This window comes from Lissotriton vulgaris, chromosome 11 (genome assembly GCF_964263255.1).
Source record: "Lissotriton vulgaris chromosome 11, aLisVul1.2, whole genome shotgun sequence".
In the NCBI taxonomy this organism is placed as follows: Eukaryota; Metazoa; Chordata; class Amphibia; order Caudata; family Salamandridae; genus Lissotriton; species Lissotriton vulgaris.
In genome coordinates this window covers 968,013,245-968,035,062 of record NC_141699.1, presented here as the reverse complement: position 1 = coordinate 968,035,062, position 21,818 = coordinate 968,013,245, and the positions used below count along the sequence as shown (strand labels likewise).

The following is a 21,818-nucleotide window of genomic DNA, read 5'->3' as shown; positions in this document are numbered from 1 at the left end:
TCAATGTTAGTCAGAAGAGATGCCACTGTCGACGTTTAGGTCTGTGGTGGGGATGAGACCGTCAGATTATCTTCAGGACGGTAAGTTGACAAAAAACGTAGCATATCTTGAGAAAGTGGCAGTCCAAATTGCGAATTGTAGTTTGCACACTAAAGCCGTCGATGTGTTTATTTACCGTGGGCTGCGGCTGAAGAAATAGAGGTGCAGGGGCTCCTGGCCTGACTTGGGGGCCCCAACTGTTAAGCTGGGCCCCATTCAACCCAAGTCCAATGAATGTCTGTAGATATGTGGGAATCAGGGGCCCCCTTCACATTCAGCAGGTAGGCCCATCATTTTGCGTTGTGACACTTTTTGGGTACAACATATTCTAAACTAAATTTGAAAATACAAATTTTGTTAAAGTAATACCAACTAATTCTTTGTTTTCCTCAAATAACACCAACCACCACTATGAACCTCTGTGTAACAAAATAAATATTTTATTTTTCACGGATAATATACAGGCATTAAAACCTTACATAAAGATTATTTCTTTGTTAATAATTTATCCACATGTATATACATCACAGGTATCTTAACGTGGGACACAATAAGAGAAAACAAATGAGCTGTATAGTATATTACATAACTTTCTCAGTGACAACCTGTCATTTATGCATTGTTGTGTATACTTTATAACATCATATTTGCATTTCGCACAAAAATAAATATCTTGAACACCATAGTAGCAGAACCATTTCGCTTTCCATTGAAATGTGTAACTGTCTCATAAGAATGTTTAGGTACAAACCAGGTTTTAAAATAATGATACGTTTTTTGCACCATGTTTGAATGCCTTGTTTTTTCTGTTTATACAAATTGACATACAACAAAAATGTTTTGTCACTAACATTATTTGTGAATTCCAGATAATTTCTGTTGTAAAACACGAGCATATGAGGTAGGGAATACAATATGAGTCTAACACGCTAGACTACTTTTTAAATGTAACTTGATCTTATACTTGTTAACACAATTTACACTTTAAAATACAGAAGCTCCCACCCCCATCCAATTTGTGATACTACCGGGTGAAAAATCTTCTGAGATTCGAATCTTAGAAAAGGGAATAATGCATGTGCTTTCTTCCATTCGAGGTGTGCAAACTCAACATTTGATAATGTGATTTGTATCAGGTCTAAATTGACAGGTAACTTGTAATACTGATTTAGGCACAAGTGGGATGGTCTCCTTAGTTTGAAAGCCGATCAAAGCTGGGAATTTTTACACTGACATTTGTACCAACTGACCACTACAAACATTAACTTTCCCCCTGCTCAATTGCTGCCAATGTCAGTGCACAATTGTACCGGTTCCGGGTCCGCACCATTCAAGGCCATTTGAAAAACTTTGCTGAAAATTACATTGGCACCATTGTACTCAGTTTATTCTACAAGACTGGGAGGGAAATTGTTTGAAATATTGGTAAAATATCAGATTGAAACCTGTGCAGTCCGTTTAATGTACCAAAAGCGAGTATTGCATTAAGTTATATAGAGGTAATATATGCATTAAGTGGAACCGACACACTCCATCATGTCATCATGGCCTCTGTTTCTCTGCTTTGACTAGTTTGGTAAAAAGAGAACATTAATTTTAAAATAAGAGGTGGAAGCAGGATAACACAGTGCATCATTGAAAGCACTTGTTTTTTCTTGCATGCTTACATGCATGTTGAAAATGTACTTCATAAGAGAATCAAAACATTTCTACAACATGCCTGAAACATTGACACAGAAAAATTGGTGAATTTGGACCAGTTGTGCAGTCTGGCACTAGTCCAGTTCCTGAGGAAATGGAGTCGGTGCAATACAGATTAAGCTACTTCAATGTGTACCTGTTGGATGTAGTCACTTTTATTCACACAAGTATTGTTATAAACAATGTGACATTATCAAATTAATTTGGTAATCCGTTTTTACCATATATTCTATCTTTGTATTCCATCAGAATAATTTGTCTCCCGTCATCAGACAAGTGTCAGGTTATAGTATAAATAGTCTTCAGATTTATGAGGTAGGCGAACCAAAGTCTCCATATGAAAATGAAAGAATGACCAGTCGACTTTTGCATTCAGAGATTTGTAAGAGCTCAAGGTCACTCCTGTCTGCAAATTCTTGGCCTCCAAAGATCCAAAATCCAGAGTTGATGAGGTTCATTGACAATCACAGATCTTGCAGTCTTGTGAAAATTAATTTTATCTGGGAAGTATGTAGGTGCATTATGGGTGAAACACAGGACTTTTAATATGCAGCAGTTGTTAACCAGCAGCCAACTAAGCTCCTTGAGGCTTACATTTTATCTGAAACATGATGCTGCCAATTCCAATTAATCTGACAGCAAAGGCTTGGGGAAATCGTTATTTCGTTAAATTTAACCAATTTATGCTTTAGTTGTAGCGACCGCAGCGATCTACTAAGGGACTGAGTTAAGACTGCCTCCAACAAAAACTTTCATTAGCAAATATTAGAATGTTGTCCTCATACATGGACATCATTCCAAAATATGGACATGTAGCCTCATGAGTAACCAGCAAAAGGGGATATTTTATTTTATCGGCTGATGGAAAATGTTGACCAGTCAGTTAAGTCACAGTACTCCCCTACAGCAATAATGATATGTTCCTCCTCCTAGGCCCTCCCTACGAGTCAGGTAAAGTGGCAATTCCCAAATGTGATACAACAGTGGCTGATTCCTAGCAGCCTGGTGTTCTTCTATCTAATGTAATGGGTGTGGCAATAACACAACTACTTTAACCAGGTGCATCTTCACAATCAGTAAAATCAAACATGTGTCTTCTGACAATTGTGATCTTCTCAGATCAGGTGAAAAATATCATGGGCAAAGATACTAGAATTTGGAACTGGGATGCTGTAAAAGAGACAGTATTTGTGAGTCTTCGTGTTAATCTCCATTCTAGGTCCTTTTACTTCTAATGCCTGGATTCAGGAGAGGAGATACCAGTCCAAATTGTTTATTTTGCCATAGTATTTCCCACGGAATTTCTGTTAACTTGTAATGAGGTGCTGAGAATTTTGATCACAAAATTGTAAGCACTATGACGATTGGGGAAACGTGCATACATTTCTTTCCAACAAGAGGCACAGAAGCAAGATTTTCCAGCTAATTTTTTGTTGATAGTGAAGTAACCACTTCAAATTGTGTTGGTCTTGGCAGTTAGTCCAGTTGACCAGTTACCAAAGGTTTATAATGTATTTAGCCAGAATCATGTTGTTTTTTTTACATTTTGCCAAGAAGAAAATTCCAGTTCATTCTATTTTCATCTCGGAGATGGCTATTAGGGCTTAATATGATCAGAAGAAGGGTACATTAGAGTTTTTAAAGTTAGAAAGAAATGATTTTGTGCTATTCAATAAAGCTAGAGAAATCATTTTGTTATAGTTAATGTCTTTAAAACCTGGCAGTAGACCTGTCCGATCCTGCCCTCAAAAACGGTCCAGTGTTTATTAATGTTGATTGATTTCATTACGTTTTCGTAGCCAATCAGTAGAATATTTGTCTGTTTCTTTGATTATCTGAAAACTATTGACCAAACGTGCAAAATCCACAAGTCTATCTGGAATTTGCATTGTGGGATTTGCTTAAGTGGATTTAGGGAATGCCCTAAATCAAATATTTTTTTGCAAACCTCTTATGGATGAATGGACTTATATTGTTACAAGGAACGTCTAATGATATGAAACCTTTGCTATCAACATATTTGTGCCTGCGAACTGCCTCTTGTCTTTTCCAGGGTTGCATTGAACAATTACAGTTTATGGAAATACAGCTCAAAATATGCGATTTGTCCTTTATTTACTAGCATGCCTTTCTGGCAAGTTTACTTCAAAGTAGTGTGACTATTTTCAAAATTCAATTTACTTCCTTGAAAAGTGTATATTGCCATAACTATAATAACTTCAGCAAAAAAACACACAAAACCTTAAATATCCTGCCTTTTGTAAACTCTGACATCTCCTCCTCTCTAGGGTGAATATTTATATCCCTCTGTTGAATCATTCGTTTAGATTCTCTAGATTGCAGGACAGCTTCCATAAGCCTGTTTCCAACCACACTCCAGCTGTATTTATAAATCACCATTCTATGTACTTGCCTTCCAATACATTGGCAGTTAGATAGAGGAACATATTTGTTCCCTGTGAAGAAAGTGACATTTTGGTCCTGCTGATTATATCCTTATAAGTATTTGCATGCTGTTTTGAAGTGAGCACATGTATGCTTGGATTGTGAGGTATTTAGCAATGAAAATATCCTTTCCGGATATCCTACCCTAAGATATGACACACACCATATTTTACATCATGTGTGACTAAACCAAACACACTTTATAGTATGAAAGAGGTAATTTTTGCTGATATCTCGAGGACATTTCCTCCTTAACAGTACATCTTTAAAAAAGAAATGCATGCAAGATACTGGCAGAAGATTGGTTTGAGCAGAAACAGTCTCAGTCAAGGAGCAAATGTCTCTCTACACGGTGTCCACATGGAATATATGTCATATTTTGCATAACAAAGTTTTTGAATTAGGCAATAATAACAAACATAACATTACATAGCATAACAAACATTTCTCACCGACCTAGATTTAATTTGAAGATGTTCGATCTCTCAAAACAAAATTTTCGTCAGGGGTAGATTGAGATTTTCTCGATTTAGATGTTTCCACAGCATTTGAGGATTTGAGTCTAATGTGCATTTTCTGAAGTAGCATTTTTCTAAATGGTTCGCATAAGAAAAAATAAATGATTGGGTCAAGGCACACATTGGTGGCAGACAGCAGCAGCGTAATTTCTTTGGCGTAAAATAGTATCGTTTTAGACTCACAGCTAAACTTGAATCCAGCCTGACTTAATGTGTAGGGAATTCGCGAGATATGATAGGGCACGAAGCAAACAAAAAACACAAACATGATGCTGAATATGTTGCGGTGGGATCTCCTCTTAACAGCGTTTGCATTCTTTCGGAATTTTGCATAAGTGGTAAAAAGTTTTCGAGATATGGAGCTGTAAAAATATATGAGTAAAAGGAAGGCAATGCCAAAAATGGCCAGACAAATGTAGCTTGAAACCGTGTGCCATTGGAGTCCAAGCTTACTCTTGAGAGAGGAGCAGCTTCGGGACGTCTCCTCAGTTGCAGGTATATTGGTTAAAATCATGTTGGGAACTGTAAGAAACAGCATTACTCCCCAGATCCCTGCACAGAGTATCTTGCTGTAGGTTACATTTTGAAAGAAGGAAGTATGAAATGGCTTGACAATCTTATAATATCTATCAAAGCTTATGAGTGATAAAAATATGATTCCGATATACATATTTAGGTAAAACACAACAGCTGAAAACCGACATACTACGACGCGGGTCTGCCAAGGTCCAGTTTCTGAATCAGCAAGGATTTTCAGCGGAAAAGTCAGGCTCATGATGAGATCCGCGAAAACGATATTCTTTAGAAATATGACGAAACTTCGGTTGCTTGAAACATGCCAAAAAATCCATGCATTGAGGCCATTCAATAGCATTGATCCAATGAACAGCAACGCATAAGCCAGGGGCAATACTTGTGTAGTCAGTGCAGTGCTGTAGCTGCAGTTGCTCCTAAATGCTTTGCTGTTGCCTGGTTCAGAAGAGTTCATGTTTGTTCTAAAACAAAAAGAAATAAGGTAACTAATCAGCACATGTGTAACACCTAAACATAACTTTGTGCTTCAGAAGATAATTTAAGACTCTCTTCTTAAAAGAACATGTCATCAAAGTGTCGCTTTACTCAACCAGCACCTACCCTGCGCTTAACCATTGCTCCTCATTTTGGATCTGCCTCCCCTCCCCTTCAAATCTTCCAACAGAAGCTCCGTGATTTTCTCCACTCTTGCTTGCCTAAAACAGGTACTCTGGCTTCTTCCCCTTGCTTTTTACACACCCCTCTTTAATGTACCGTGGTCTGTTGCTATGTAGCTACATGCTAATATTTGGAGCCCACTACACGCATACACACTGATCTCCCATTTACACTTTAGCTATATTTCCTAAACAAATTTCACAAATATTTATTACAAAAGTTGTAATTGTAATTGCATTTATATAGCCCTTACAACCGCTGACGAGGCGTTGACTCACTTTACGCTAGGCAGCACGCTACTCCAGACCCATGGTTAGTGGTTAATTCACTGTTGATTATTGGGATTATTCTTGTGCTCTCAAGGATGTCATTCCATGATTTACTCTAGTGTCTTTGTGGGGAAATACATTAGTAGTAAGAGTTAGGCCTGGTCATAAGTGGGGAGAGGGGTGTGAGTACATGCAAATAGAAGGCGTGATTATTAGATGAGCTGGAGGAGAGAACGTATTGCTAGTTTGACAGGTTGTGATCTTTGAGGTGAGGTGTGGGCAATTTGCAGAAATACTAAAATATAGATTGAAGCAAACATTCATGTGACTTAGAATGGGCTGTCCCCAACAAGAGGAGGCATGCAGAGCATGAAAGGTAAGGAGAGGATATTTCAAAGAAAAAAGGAGAGGAAATAATGGAAAGTCCTAAGTCAAGTTGTCGGCACCATTAGAAAATCTAAGTTCATGCACCATCTGTCGATTAGTATAGCAATTGCAAACAATCACTTACTTCACACTCAATTGTGACATAGACATGCAGACTGCATGCTCTCAAACAAAGATTTTGATCTAAATAAGGCAGAGCCTGGAATAGAGGAAACCAACTAAAATACAAACATGCTTGCGCTTCAGCAGATAAACTTTATTAATGCTATTTGAATTAAACCAGTACGGGCACACACCCACTGACATATTTGTAACTTTGGCCACTTAGACTTATTTTAGCGTTAGAACAAGGAGACAGCAAGTACCCATGAACCATATTTGTGAATGAAATGCAACACTGCAACATTCAGCATGTCAAGACAGGCTTGTAGGAAGTGATAGACAGTGGTTCGTGTGAACAGAAATACCACCAGCTCTAACAGCCTAGATTCCTAATGGTGCTGGTAACTTGCATGCATACATGATTTGATGTGGTGGGACAGGATTTATTAAGACAATGCAGCTGTAGACTTTTCCGAGTGGGTATGTGCACATTTTGAAAAAATATGTTCCGCTGTTTTATTAGCAGTTTTGTAGAATACAAGATGGATTTTTGTGAAACAAAGTTAGGTGGAATTTGGTGGATTTAAGAAATGTTGACCATCATTCTTAGTTGTGCTAGGAGGTAATTCTGAAGGATTCTACTGAATCACCGCCCTTACCAATTACAGGTTCTACTAGGTTCTAAACCACACCCTGTTAATCCACTTGAGATTCAACTCACATTTTCCACCTGCTGAAACCAGGTGAAAAATGTAAGTGGAAAAGAGTGAGAAATCTGGTACATTTAGTAAAAGATTTAGAAATTCTGGTTTCTGCATAATATTCCCCATTTCAGACTGAAAACTTGTAATGGTCAGAAAATGTAAGTGTTACGGCTTAGAATTGGAAACTCTGCCTGAGGTATTACCATCCTATGTTACCAACCAACTCTGAATGTGTGCTAATGTACATGTTGTGGGTTTTTGGTGTGAAACAGTTCACCTGTGAAAGCAAACAGAAATCCACAAACCAATACCACAATATCCAATGAATTAATTATCTCAAAACCTTTTTTGGTTCCTTTATTCTCTTTTTGATAAATATCTTTGTTCACCCTCAATTCAGACCTTCTTTTCCTATATCTTAAGGCAAGACCTCACCTCTTGGTTGTGCCTAGATTCTGGAGTAAATTGTCTTATAAATGGCTCCAGTAGGGTTAATATCCATATTATGAGCACATTAGATCATTTTCTAATGTTCTGTGCACACTGCAGTTCACTTCCCAAATGTCTACTCACCACGATATACTTCTATGTATCTACCAATAAATAAGACATTTGTAGAGCAATGGAGCACTGAATAAGGGTGATAGCCTACTTGTTGGACATTACATAAGAATAAATCTTTACCTGTTGGCACATATCAGAAACTGCCCAATGAGAAGGTGGTATTTGCCTTTCAACACTTAAAAAATTTTCTTCAGGTGCTCAAAGTCAACACTGACACAACACCTAGTGCTCCAGACTCAATACTGAAGCACCATCACATGCTCCACATTCAACTCTTGTGCGCCACCATGTGCACCTCACTCAAGGCTAGTGCACCACCATGTGCTCCAGACTCAACGTTGATGCACTAAAGCTTGCTCCAGACACAGCAAGGATGCACCACCTTATGCTGCATATTTCTGTTCCCTTCTCATTGAGATTGAGCAAACTTAATCTATCTTTTCTTTGCAAAACAAAGGGGCTTATTTAAAAGGAGCTTATGTATTGGATTTTGGTGTAGGGCAGCAAGACACCTTGCTGCACTGACCTACACCAAAGTGAAATGGCAGGAATGCACCATATTTATCCAATATGGCAGAATGCAGCACACATAGAAAGACTAAAAAACGTGGAGAAATAAATATATTCTCCTCATTATGCCTTAATTCGGGAGGCATACAGATTTGGTGCTTCCCCAGGTTTACATTACCTTGTAAATCTGGGGCAGCGTCAAATTCCATTGGTGTTGATTGGAAAAAAACCTACCACAACGCCCATGAATGCTCACTTCCCAGGCTCAGAGTAAGGTGACACAGCAATTTGTATTGCGTCGCCGTACTCATGATTTATGATGCCCTCAGGGTGGTTTTGTGTGGCTTCATAAATCCGAATGAGAGGCCTGCGGCACACATATACCACTTTGTGTAGTGCAAAAGTGATGCAGGGCTCTCCTAGATTCGACCCTAAGGGGCTCATTTACAAGCCTCTTGGGCCACTGGTGCGTCACTTTTAACATGGGAAAAAGTGACTTACTGGTGGTGCAAGGGGATTGTAAATAAACCCCTAAGTATTTTGACCAAAAAGGCAAGAACCATGGACTTGACGATTTAACAAAACTTGGTAGGATGCAGGTACTAGGCCTATTCAATATTGTTAATAATGCACAATATGGGAAAAGGGAAAAGAAAATTAACATCCACACCATCAAATCTTACGCATATTTCAGATGCAGGAAAAACACCTACAATAACAGTAGTGAGCTGCACGAGACGGTTCCATTCGAACTGAAAGAGATGGATTGAGCCTCATTGATAGAAGAGTTATGCACGTTGTCGGATGTGCTTTGGGTATGTTGATGTCCGTGAAGCTGGCTCAACATCTACATTGGCACCTTGAGGAAAGAAATAAAGGGACTTCAGACTTCCTCTTTTTCAGAGACAAACCCCCTGACCCCAGTTCTCCAAAAACATTGACAAAACCTTTTAATTTTCTATAGAATTTTGACACAGATCAGTTCACATTTCGCTGACTGTTTAATGGCTATCTCTGTGGCACTAATGCCGTGGAACGGGGGCACTGGGTAAAATCCGATTCAGTGGACAATGGCCAAATGCCACATACTCTAAGGGCCTGATGTATCAAGGGTTTTCCCGTTTGCAAAAGTTTGCGGACGGGAAAAAGCCTTTTGGGATGTATCATCCCAAAAGCCCTTTGCAAAATAAGGAATCGTAAAATTTGCGATTCCCTATTTTGCTATGCATTTAAGGAATCGCAATTTGCGATTTCTTAAATGAAATGCAGGAAGCAAAAAAAATATTTGCGACCTGGCTTTAAGGAATCGCAAATTACCACCAACCTCAAGGTGATTCTCACACAATATTTTGGCTGCTGGAGATTTAAAGTGAAGGTTATCTGGTCCTATAGCAGCTTGGGAGGTGGGATTGTCTTATTCACTTTTGCTAGCTGACCACGTATTTTGTGGAACTTGCTTATACAGTGCTAATTTTACATTGTATAATTTAACCATGGGCAAAAGGATGGTGATAGAGGGGGCAAAAGGTCCAAGCTGAGCCAAAAAATCTTCGAGATCAGCAGAAGATAACTGTGTAGTGGTAGAATTTATACCTTGCTTGATGAATGTAATAAAATTATTAATGCCTCTCCCTATGGGTAACTAACTATTTTTCCGTCCCTCCCCCAAGTACTATTAACAAGCATATTCCACAACTGTTTGAGAAAGTAGCCACTTGGGCAGTTTCAGTCACCCAGGACTGAATCCTCCAGAAATCAAACGAGCAGTTTCTGGATTCAAGGGCTCCTAGAGAGCATGACAGCCTAGTAGTGGAGTGCCATAATTACTTCTCAGCATTTTGTAGTGATGAAGAAGGTGGGAGGTGGGAATCATGACTGAGAGGGGGAAGCTCCATTGTGGTGGGCCCGAAAAGTTTTGCTTGCAAGAGGATTTTTCCTCAATAAAGTAGGGGAAGCTTTGGAAAAAATGGTCACAGAAGCAAGGAAGTATGAAAGGTGGCAGGGGAGATAGGAATGAGTGGATTGGGGGCAACCAATTGCATGGGAAATATGGCCCTAATCTCTGCATCTAGCTTGCGGCCCTATTGCACATCCTACGCCGATGACACACATCTGATCCTCTCCCTCACCAAGGACCCCCTCACAGCCAAAACCAACTTCCATGAAGGAATGAAAGCCGCCGCGGAATGTATGAAGAACAGCTGTCTGAAGCTGAACTCGGACAAGACGGATGTCCTCATCCTCGGCTCAACCATCTCAGCCTGGGACGACTCCTGGTGGTGGCCGACCGCCCTGGAAGCAGCACCAACACCCACCGACCACGCACCCAACCTGGGGTACATCCTCGACTCAACACTCTCCATGACCAAGCAAGTCAACGCCGTCAACACCCTCCGCATGCTCCGGAAGATCTACAGGTGGATCCCAACCGACACAAGAAGAACGGTCACCTAGGCCCTCTTCAGCAGCAGGCTGGACTGCGGAAACACCCTTTACGTGGGAGCCCCAGCCAAACTGCTGAAGCGGCTGCAACGCATAGAGAATGCCTCTGCCTGCCTGACCTCGACATCCCTTGACACAGCCACATCACACCCCACCTGAGAGACCTGCACTGGCTGCCTGTCAACAAGAGGATCACCTTCAAGCTCCTCAGCCATGCTCACAAAGCACTCCACAGCGCCGGATCAGCATTCCTCAACAAACAACTCACCTTCTGCACCCGAGCCACCAGCTTCGCTCCGCTGACCTCGCCCTTGCCACCGTTCCACGCATCCACAGGAGGACCACCGGCGGCGGATCATTTTCCTACCTCACCGGTAAGACATGGAACACCCTCCCTATCCACCGCGACAGACCCAGGACCTGCTGACCTTCAGGAGATTTCTCAAGACCTGGCTGTTCGAGCAGTAGTCCCCCCACTCAGCACCTTGATACCCACGCAGGTGATTGGTGCGCTCTACAAATGGTTATTGCAAAGGGCGGGGGCTCGTACTGACAAGGCTCTGCCACTAACAAAGCCTAACGGAGCTGTGATTACCGAGGCGAACTATGTTGGAAGCTCTAAATGTCCTATAAGGGGGATATCTTTGCAGCCAAATTTAAATAAATTGATAGATAGCGCAATGGAGTGTACATAATGTTTTGAAGATGACTCATTGAATTGGGAACCAGTGTAAAGATTGCAATATTGCAGTGTCTGGCTAAACAAGGTCACCCAATACCAAGCAAGCTTCTTGATTTTGCGGATTGCATGCATTTTGCTAAGGAAGATTTCATATACAGTTACAGGCAAACACAGTAATTCAATCTGGATCCAATAGAAGTCATAATTGGAAGATGTTTACTACCAGACGATATCTGAGGGAGGATGGGTCTGAAGTATTTCATGAGACAAATACAGGAGGAGATGCCTGAAACTGCTTGACAGTCCATTTGGAGGGTAGAATTGATTTTTACACAAGACTTTCAAGTAACTTCGCTGGCCGTGTGCAGGAACTGAAATTGGAAAGCCAAAAGGAAACTTGGTAAGGATAAGGACTTAAGTCTTATCTATGTTCAGTTGGAGTTAATGTAGGTCCTTCTAATTGTGTACCTCTATGAGATGCCCCATTAGAGCAAGGACATCTTTAGAATGAGAATGTGTTTTTAATAATAGCTGAGTGTCATCAGTGTATATGTAAATATTCCACCTAAAAGATGTATTGATTGCTCCAAGAGGTCTCATATAAATAATGAATAGAGAAGGAGAAAGTGCAGAACTTTGAGGGTCCCTGCAGTTTATATTGCAGTTTACAGTTCTGGAAGAAGAAGCAAAGGAATATTCCAGTACTACATAGATGCTCATCTGTGTAATGAAGCAAATGAAGCAGAGCAGTATGGTGCCATGAATATCTACAGCCTTCAATTGGTTGAAAAGGTTGGCATGGTCAAATACTCCTGACAGATCATGTATAATCAGAGCATTTACCCAGTTTTCATCACTTATTGCCCGGCATAGATCAACAAGCAGGGCTTCTAAGGCAAGGTCAGTGCTCTGATGTGGTTAGAATCCCAAATGTAATTAAATTCAAGAAAGCCATAGAGTTTCAAAGCAAAGTAAGCATCCCAAACCTTTGTGTTAGCAGGCAATAGAGTAAGGGGATAGTAGCAATGGTATACATTAAAATAACGTATATATAGGTCACTAATAAGACACCACTTCGCTACACAAATGTAACACCAATCAATACCCCTGGAGGGTATAAATATAACTAATTTCAAAAAGAGCTTTTGGATAGTCCACCTAAGATCATTGCAACCCTAATGATGAAACATGCTACCTATTATACATGATAGGTGTGTCCCCTTTTTAAGGAAAACCACTGATTTAAGTAGGTTTCTGATGAAACCTGTTCACAACATATGAATGTGGAGTAGACAATCCACAGTTCTCTTTATAGGCCTTGGTACTTGCTCATATAATTTACTGTGGCAAGGATTTACTAAGGAGCTTACTTCTTCTCTTCCCCAATGGTTACTTCTTATCATATTTTATAGCACAGAAATAATGGTGAACTGATAAATGATGCAGGGACAGTAATGGACATCATGTCCTGTAACAGTATTTTAAACTGGCCTTTCCCAATCCAGCCATGTTTGATGCTGTGACGTCTATGAAAAAGAATATTGATGCTATGGCAGTTACACCAAATTACTTGATCAAATTTTTTATAATGGATATGCTTATGATAAGATCGACTAATTAAAATGCAAAATATTTAGATGAACAGTTAAAAATGTGCACCGATTAACGTAAAATTCAAAGCTTGAATGTGCCACGTTTAAAATGTCCTAAAAGCAATAGGCAGTCATAGCTATGTATATAGGCCATTGAAATACGAAGAAGCAAGCTTCCTTTAACTAGAAGTGAACCTAATATTGCTGAACTTTGCACACATTTAATTTAGAAGTCTGACCTTAATGTGACATGCTTCGAAATGTATGTCATAGCTGCAGAATGTTCCAGTTTTAAGCAAATGTATTATTTTACTAAGCAACATATTATGTGTCATGATTACATTCCAATTCTCACCCTATTGCACAGAGGGCCTGATTCACAGAACTAACTTAAGACAAAATCCTAAACTTACTACTTTTGGTATTCACAGAAGTTAGGATTTTGTCTTAAGTTTGTCTTAAAACAAACTTAAGACAAACTTAAGACAAACTTAAGTTCGGATTTTGTCTTAAATCTGTCTTAAGTCTGTCTTAAGACAAACTTAAGACAAAATCCTAACTTCTGTGAATACCAAAAGTACTAAGTTTAGGATTTTGTCTTAAATTAGTTCTGTGAATTGGGCCCACTATGTCTAAATAGATTTGTTGCATATTCAAAACAATATTTCTAATTTTTAATAAGTAAATGTATTGCTTAACAGTATTTTGCAAATCTATTGTTTGATTTCTTTATCATAGTTCGTTGTGTACGCAGTGAAATATTCATTATTTCGATGGCCAATCTGTAATCGATGCCTTTGGGAACTGAGGCTTCAGTTTCCTGAACTTAACTATGTGAGGAGCTTTGCAATCTGCATGCATTTTATGGGAAAGAAAGACCTGAACCTGCTCACATAGGAGAGCTGCCATTTGAATGGTCTTGAGAGGAAGAAGACTCCTAAAATTTCCGCAACATGTATTCATGTCTTTTCTATTATTGTGTGTTCCTAGTTAGTTTAGAAAAAAATCCCCAATGCTTTTCTACCTACCTTCTTGTCCTAGACTGACAGTTGTGGCCACTGCTGCTTCTTTTCCTCCTTACTTCATTTTAAAGCTTTATTTTTTGCAGATTGCTACTGGAACTGTATAATTTCTTGCTCGTATTACTTGGACTCTGAGTTTTGTGAACTACTCTTTTTGGAAAGTTCTGTTTCTATGAAACTAGCTTTGAGCTTTAGTCTCACTGTTTATCTTTAAAATGTAACTCTTCATATGTTCTAATAACTCTGAAATTCTGGTCTGAATGTTTAGAATAGAATTATTTTTCCTTTATTGAATGGAGGTTTTCAGTCACTACCAGAATTCCACAGAATTTATAGTTCTGGAAGCAGTCTATAGATTCTTTTTGATTGATATCAATGAGCATGATCCTTTATTTGGGGTTTGTTTACCTACTTTTTAGATAGGACTTTGTTTTTTGTGTTAGCTGATGTAGTTCTTTGTCCAGTTTTGTAGCCTCAATTCTATTCTGCAAAAAATAGAGTCAGCATTGACACTGGGCCTTGAGCATCATGCATAAAATGTTACCTCTCTCTCTGTGTTTCAGTAGGAGCCTGTGAAAGCTCCCTATGTCTGTTGCAATATGCCGACATGGATGAAGACATAAAACAGCCACTTCATGGTACCTGATTTAGTTTACATATAGAGAGCCACTCTTCTCCTGGTACAGGAATGACATCATGTTCCTACAGAGTCTTACAATAAAAATGCTTCACTTGAACACCAGGTTAGCATGTCATGGAAGCTGTGATCATCATCAAAATTTACACCAAGGTTAAAGTATTGCTACTGGAGTTAGGAGAGGACATAAGAAAGGAAGAGTGGGGCCACTTCTTTAGCTCCACCTCCTGAGGGTGCAGTTTTGGGCCAGTGTGGGATAATCCATTATTGCTCATTCAGCGGCATATATGTACCAGCCACTCGTGAGGTTGATTAAACTTTGCTTCATCTGCAGTACCTTCTCTGTCTCTACCTTGACAGATAGCTGCACATTGCATTATTGATTCTTTATTTGTTTTTAGTCAGTCTGCTGAAAAAAAAAACATTTAGGCATGCTAAGGCGGCCCTTTTATATTTACAAATGGCCCAAGACCCCTTAACCCTACTTTCTATAACGAGTTTTTTAAGGTTAGCAGCCAAATTAGGAGAGACAAGAGGGATCAGTTGAAGGAAGCCCCGCCGAAATCATGAGTAACATGTGGGGGTTGGATGGGGGCTCAATGAATTGTAATAGGAATAGTTTTTGTATTCTTTTTAAAATGTATACTATTGGTATTTTAAACTGTACTTTTATGGTGTTTCTGTAAAATGCTGAATAAAGAAATTTTGAGTTTTTGAGTTGAGATTCTTTATTCATGGTCTTGCATATGTTCAATACACAAAGAGTAAGAAAACATAGGGAACCGCGTTCTGGTCCCCATCAGGCTGCAAAAAACACAGGAGAATTGATGATTCCACATGCCACGTTTTATCTCACACGGGAGGGTGCTCCGGGAGAATTGAAGATACAAGATGAGTCTCCAGTGGACCGCAGTTGCAACCTTCCTGTATGCTGAAGTGTTTGCTGTTTTGTTGCTCTGCATTCCATTCATCTCTCCTACAAGAAACCCCCGAAGAAGGGATTTTTTCCCGAAATGTATTGGGTGATATGCAATAAAACGTGGCATGTGGGAATAGCGGTTCTCCTGTGTTTTTGGGAAAAGTAAAGAAACAAACGGAAACGAGTGTAATGGATTGAAAAAACAAAGAATAAGCAGAATAATAATGGTTAAAATTGTGAAATAAATTAATGGTTGAATACGAATTTAATTCAATAAATTCATTTATAATAGGCTGTGCAGCCTGATGGGGACCAGAACGCGGTTCCCCATGTGTTCTTACTGATTTGCTTATAGGAATGACAGGAGAAAACCCATATACCACGTTGGGATGGGTGTATCATGTAGACAAAAACAATTCCCAACTGGTATCATGTAGAGACAGTTTCAATTGTGTATGCCATAGGCATTACAAAGAACAGAAACAAGGAGTCAATTGATTCAGGAAAAAGTGGTATTATTCACCAAGAAAACAAATTTTTCTTTCATATGAAATTACAGTTAGGAACAGCACTGTAAAGATCAGATCTTATAACAACCCGGTGGCACTTGGTGCAAGGTGCTATATACAGTTTAGTGAGGTGAGTGTGCAAGTGCTTTAAAAACAGCATAGACGACGCATTAAACAAAGTATATACATCAGGTAAAACTCCACAACATAAGTTACAGTCACTTGGAAGAACAATTATTCCTTGTGGGAGCTTTAAGCGCGGGATGCGTCATATGATTCAGGCTGTGTGGTCGACGGCGTTTCGATCCCCTTTAGTCGGGATCCTCATCAGGACAGGGTTGTTGATGGGTACAGCGAAGGTAGCCAGGCAGGAATGCGTGGCTGGCGGCACTTCGAAGTAATTTTGATCGAGTGCTGATCGCGGTTCTAAGTAGGACTGCTCGCGTGGTGTTAGCTGCGCCTGAAAATTCAGGGCAACAGAAGGCAATGGCTCATCTGGCGTCTCACGGCAGTGAATGCTGGAGCTTACTGATTTGCAGCGCAAATCGGCGGAGCGCGAAGAGCGAGCACGCAGACAAAGTTTAATGTGGAAACAAGCAATGCGAGTATAAACAAGGAGTACAGAGGAGTGCATCTCTCCATCATTGTTGTATTACTCAATACACAAAGAGCCCTCGGGTCCAAAAAAACAGAGTGACGTCACAGACGGCAAACAAACTGACTTACAGGGGAGCTCCCTTTTATGGATGTTTTCCCTCACACACCAAAGGTGTCGTTCTCCATTATGGGGAATCCTCCTCGGATAAGGAAGCCTAGCCATGATGTGGGTTACAACCTCCTCGCTGTGAGGGAGAAGCTCAGGGATGTTTTCAGATGTACGTGGTATTCTTAAAACCCAATGAGAGTAGTTTTAGAAATACACCTTTGTGTATTGAGTCATTGACTGGGGAGCCTGCCCCCCTTGGTCCCTTTTTTCTCCTCAGGCCTTGCTTGTGTGTATACCTTGTATATATTCACACAAACCCTGATCTGCCACTGTGCTAACTTTGTTGTAGATCTTCTAGGAGCTCCTTGTTATGTACTCATTTCTTCCTATCTATTTATTATCCCGCTTTGTTTTGATCATATGCATGATAAAATGAAGCTGGAAATAGTTCACCTAAAGTCCATCTTTCAACCATTGATCGAAATGTTAAGATACACTAGACCCACACCAGAATTTTGTGACCACATATCCATCAGAAGATGTGTCATTAATCTCTACCCTTTGGAGCCTCCACTTGTAAATTGATTGCAAAATACATTTGTATTTGTTTCACACTGGATGCATTTTAAATGTTTGCATGAATGTTTTATCAAAACTTTTAAAAGGATATTCTTGCAAACTTTTTCAATAAAGCACCAATTACATATTAGAACCATATGAAAAAGTACTAAATGCGAAGCATTGGACTCAAAATTGGCATACATGAAACATTATAGTTCAAGAGCATTGAGTCAGCAAATACCATAAAATATGTATTTGGGTTCAGAAATGTTAATTCAACCTTCTGCACATCATAGAAAACTCTTTAAAGTGAATAAAGCAGGGAGAAAGCCAGAAGCTCTTCACTTACCTCTGAATTTGAAGTGGAGGAAGACGGATCTAGGATCAATAAATACAGGCACAAGTTGTGAATTCATGTGTCAGCTCTCCAAGGCCATCCCTCAGAGCTGGAAAGTAAGGGGAGGTTGGTAAGTGAAAACATTACAGTGATGTACTGCTGAAATAACCGTTTTTCAGTATTCTAAAGTGTGCCTCAATGAACTTAAGAATCCCTCGTAAATAAAATGTCCGTACTTGACTCCACAGAAGCTGCACTCTCACAGGTAGCCAACTTATTACCACTTTATTACACCTTTATTCCCACTTTATCACAACTTTTTTACCACTGCTCCTTACAAACAGTTTTCTTCTATATTCATACATTTAGATGTACAGTCTGCTTTTTTAGGTGTCTCATACAAATACAAGAGCAAGAGTGACTATTCCTGTACTTTCTTCACGTTTTTTATTTTTTTTATTTATTTTACGGAACTCCGCAGAGGTCCACATAAAATCTCAAAACTACATACATATAGATAAAATAAAAATCTAATTACAACTGAATACACATAGTAAAATACACCATCCCACAAAGAGATCTAACAACAATAGAGGCTATCCAGTGTTCTAAAATCTTTCATTTAGCAAAATTCCAGCAAGCAGCAACATGTTATACAATGCATGATATAAAGTGTCTTTCTGTGTCATCAGTGCAAGAGTTTAAGAATTATAGAAAAATAAAAAAACTAATTTGCATTTCACAGAGTAGCAGTAAGACAATTCAAGTAGCTGATATATACGAGGTAAAAAATGGGCACCTTAATATAACTTTAAAACACACTTACAAAAGTAAAACATTCTATTACAAAATATTTCATTTGGAGGAACATAAAGTGATTGTAGTACTGCTGAAGCTGAGAGAATAGACAACTGCAAGCATTTTGGCCTAAGCCATTTAAGCCGACATAAGAGAAAAGCAGGGGAAATAAATAAAACAAGGTTATTTTCTTGAGAGACAATTTTACAAAGGTTACAGATCGCTGATGAACCATATCATTGAGCCAGGAGGGGATTTGAAATTTAAAGGGAGCATGCCCACCTCAGCAGTATCCAGAAATGGCGCACTCCATGAGGCAATTTCCACAAAACATAAGACTGTTTTTTATTTATTAAACAAGAATCAATAGCCGGATGATGACCCCTCTTTAAAATACAGGCCTCCCTGTTCAGATGGAAATGGAAGGATCAGGTGGCCTTTTTTAAAGTAACTTTTAGTTGCTATGGCAAAAAGGTAAAAATCAGAGAAGGGTCTAATTGCAGCAAATCTGCTGCTGTCATAACATTTCTATGGATTAATGGATTTTGTTTTGGGCCATCTAATATGTATTTTCATAGCCAATACCTAAGTGTGCGGTAAACGTGCTTTGCTAGGCAGGCGTCCTAGCACACTACCCCTGCGAGGCCCTACACCAAAGCACTTTTCAACCCAAATTCTAGCCTTTAAGCAGCCACAGAAAAAGGCTGGGTTAACTGAGGCCAGGCTTCTAAGAATTCGACCTTCAATCGTGTTTAAAAAGCCCCATTTCGATTCATCAATTAATTCTGTGCCATAGAGGAAGGAGGCAGTAGCGTAGCACAATAGACCACAAAATAAAAGTGCAAAATGTCTTCTCCTGGTGGCACTTTGAAGTGATCCCAGACATTTAGCCAGGGAAGTGACTTTAGACATATTTTCAATATGGGCTTTATCACTTAGATTGCCACACACTATCTTCCCTTGAAAAATGTACGATTTTACGATTTTACAATTTCTTCATGATACTCTGAATATTTACATTATGTATATATGTATATATATATATATATATATATATATATATATATATATATATATATATATATATATATTACCTACTGGCGGTCGCCAGTAGGTATATATAGTTAGGATTTTTTCCCTATGGGATTTCTGAAAATTCTATGCCTAATAACTTTTGCGTTTGTGGACGGAATTGGCTGAAATTTTCAGGAAAATGGCACATTTTGTTTCTGAGCAGACCTTGAAAATTTGGGGGGGTTTTGTGGAGGGGGGGCCGAGAAAAAAGGGGGGTCCCAAAACGCCTTTTTCCCATGTTAATTTCCATAGGGCGGTTGGACTCACTTTTAGCCCGAACGGCTGAATGGATTTTCACGAAACTTGGCAAAATTGTAGGGACTGTTAGCCTGATGTGCCTTTGCTAGGTCTCAATATATGTGCTTCAGTGGATTTTGAGAAATTAACGTTTAAATCAAGATATATATCTGTAACAGCGCTCCGGGCAGCTATCCGGTTAGCGAACCTTTCGCGTAACGGAACTTTGCGATGAGAAGCTGATTGGCCCTCCGGTGTCTGTCAACATTCTAAACAGTCCGGAGCGGCCGCCATCTTGTCTCTCGGTAGGATCGAGAGACAAGAGGAGGCCAAAACAAAGGGGGAAATTACCATAAGGGGGCATAGTAGATCCTCGTTGACCCCCTAGGTTTTATGTGGAGGTTTTAAAAGGGCCTAGGAGGGTCCAAAAAAAAAAATTTTTTTTTGCGTGGTAAGCGCCAAGTTCGCGAACCGGATAGCTTTCTGGGCAGCGAACTTTATGGATAAAAGAATGAAAGACTTTTCTAATACTGTATGTTAATTGTTTGTTGTTTTTCTTGTTTTTTTTTGTTTTCTTTATTTATTTATTTTTTTTATTATGATTGTGTTTCATACTTTATTAAATTTTCTAACATTTCATTGTCAGAAATGTCATAATTTATTATAGGGTGTAATTGTTTTTCATTTTGAAGCAAGTTGTCTACTGCTTCAACACATTGTAGAAGTTCGTGGTCTCTACTGTCATCCATAAAGTCATCAAGTTTGTCTTGGCTGCTCTCCTTCAGTTCAATCGAAAATGAAACTTGCTGCTCGCCTTCCATTTTGCCTGAAATTTGGATTAAAAAAATATATATTAGTAGAGATAGGGCACTGTTGGGATTAATTTTAGATAGGCAGTTTTTATCAGTGAATTTATCTTTTGGCAGTGTATAGTATGAGAGTGGAAATAGGACTAAAAAAAAGTGTATGTGATTTAACCAAGACAAGCCTTACTCCATTGATAACTATAACAGAGAAGTCTATCTAAATACATTACTACTACAGAGGGATAGTGTATATGTAGCAGAAAAAGTCTACTATATTAAGTCATAGTGCACAATATATTAAATTATAACTTACCTTCACAAAGAAGTTGAAGTTTTTTGAAGCTATTGAAATAGGAGGTACAACAAGAAGTAGTAGTCAAAATGGCTGTGTTTCCTTCTCTCCCTTTATATATATACAGGTATATAACCAATTAAATGTCAGGTAATAAAAGTAGAAAATGAAAGTAACATTTTCATTGGTTGTCAATTCCAACAATTCAGATGTGTTTTGTGAAGTAATTTACCTCACGGTACTTGGAGAGGTCTACAGGCTAAATGGCTAAATGGAATTTCAATGAAATTTGTGAGAATGGAAGGGATTGTTATGTAGTATGAGCTAATCTATATTTGGTGAGAGTGTCTCTAGTCGTTTTTCTGTAAATTACTTTCCCGCCTTTTTTTAGGACCGCTTTCCGGGAAGCTGCCCGGTTAGCGAACCTTAAGCGTCACGGGAGTCCACCATTTTGTGTTTCGTTCGCATTAAGATACAAGATGGAGGGCAAATAATGTTTAGAATGGGTAGAAGGGGTCATGGTAGACTTATCTTGACCCCCTAGGTTTTCTGAGCGTGGCTGAGGAGGCTTATATGTGCGAAAAAAAAAATTTTTTTAAAAAAAATTCCGCGAGGTTAGCTTTCGGTTAGCGAACCGGGTAGCGCTCCGGGGAGCGAATTTTGTGGAAAATTAGTGAAAAAAGTTAGAGAAAAATAATAATTGTGAGTGATCAGATGTAGGGTAGCTCTGAGAAGAGCTTTTGGGTTTATGGTACATTTAGGTACTTATAAGTA

At 39.2% G+C, this 21,818-nt stretch overlaps 1 protein-coding gene across 2 annotated transcripts; it reads right to left on the bottom strand.

Annotated features, from left to right (window-relative positions):
* Nucleotides 1-456: 456 nt before the first annotated feature.
* P2RY14 (purinergic receptor P2Y14) lies at nt 457-17,947 on the bottom strand. Of its 2 annotated transcripts, none has more exons than XM_086944138.1 (2): nt 17,850-17,947; nt 457-5,698 (listed from the first exon to the last, which is right to left on the bottom strand). In XM_086944138.1, the coding sequence occupies exon 2, from the start codon at nt 5,689-5,691 to the stop codon at nt 4,648-4,650; it is 1,044 nt and encodes a 347-aa protein (XP_086800264.1). In that variant the 5' UTR covers nt 5,692-5,698; nt 17,850-17,947; the 3' UTR covers nt 457-4,647. The 2 variants fall into 2 exon arrangements, with proteins under 2 accessions (XP_086800264.1, XP_086800263.1); XM_086944137.1 differs by lacking the exon at nt 17,850-17,947 and adding an exon at nt 9,144-9,274.
* Nucleotides 17,948-21,818: the final 3,871 nt, after the last annotated feature.

What these genes read in the sequence shown, in the direction of transcription:
- P2RY14 (XM_086944138.1), bottom strand. Translation starts at nt 5,691, where the DNA reads ATGAACTCTTCTGAACCAGGCAACAGCAAAGCATTTAGGAGCAACTGC.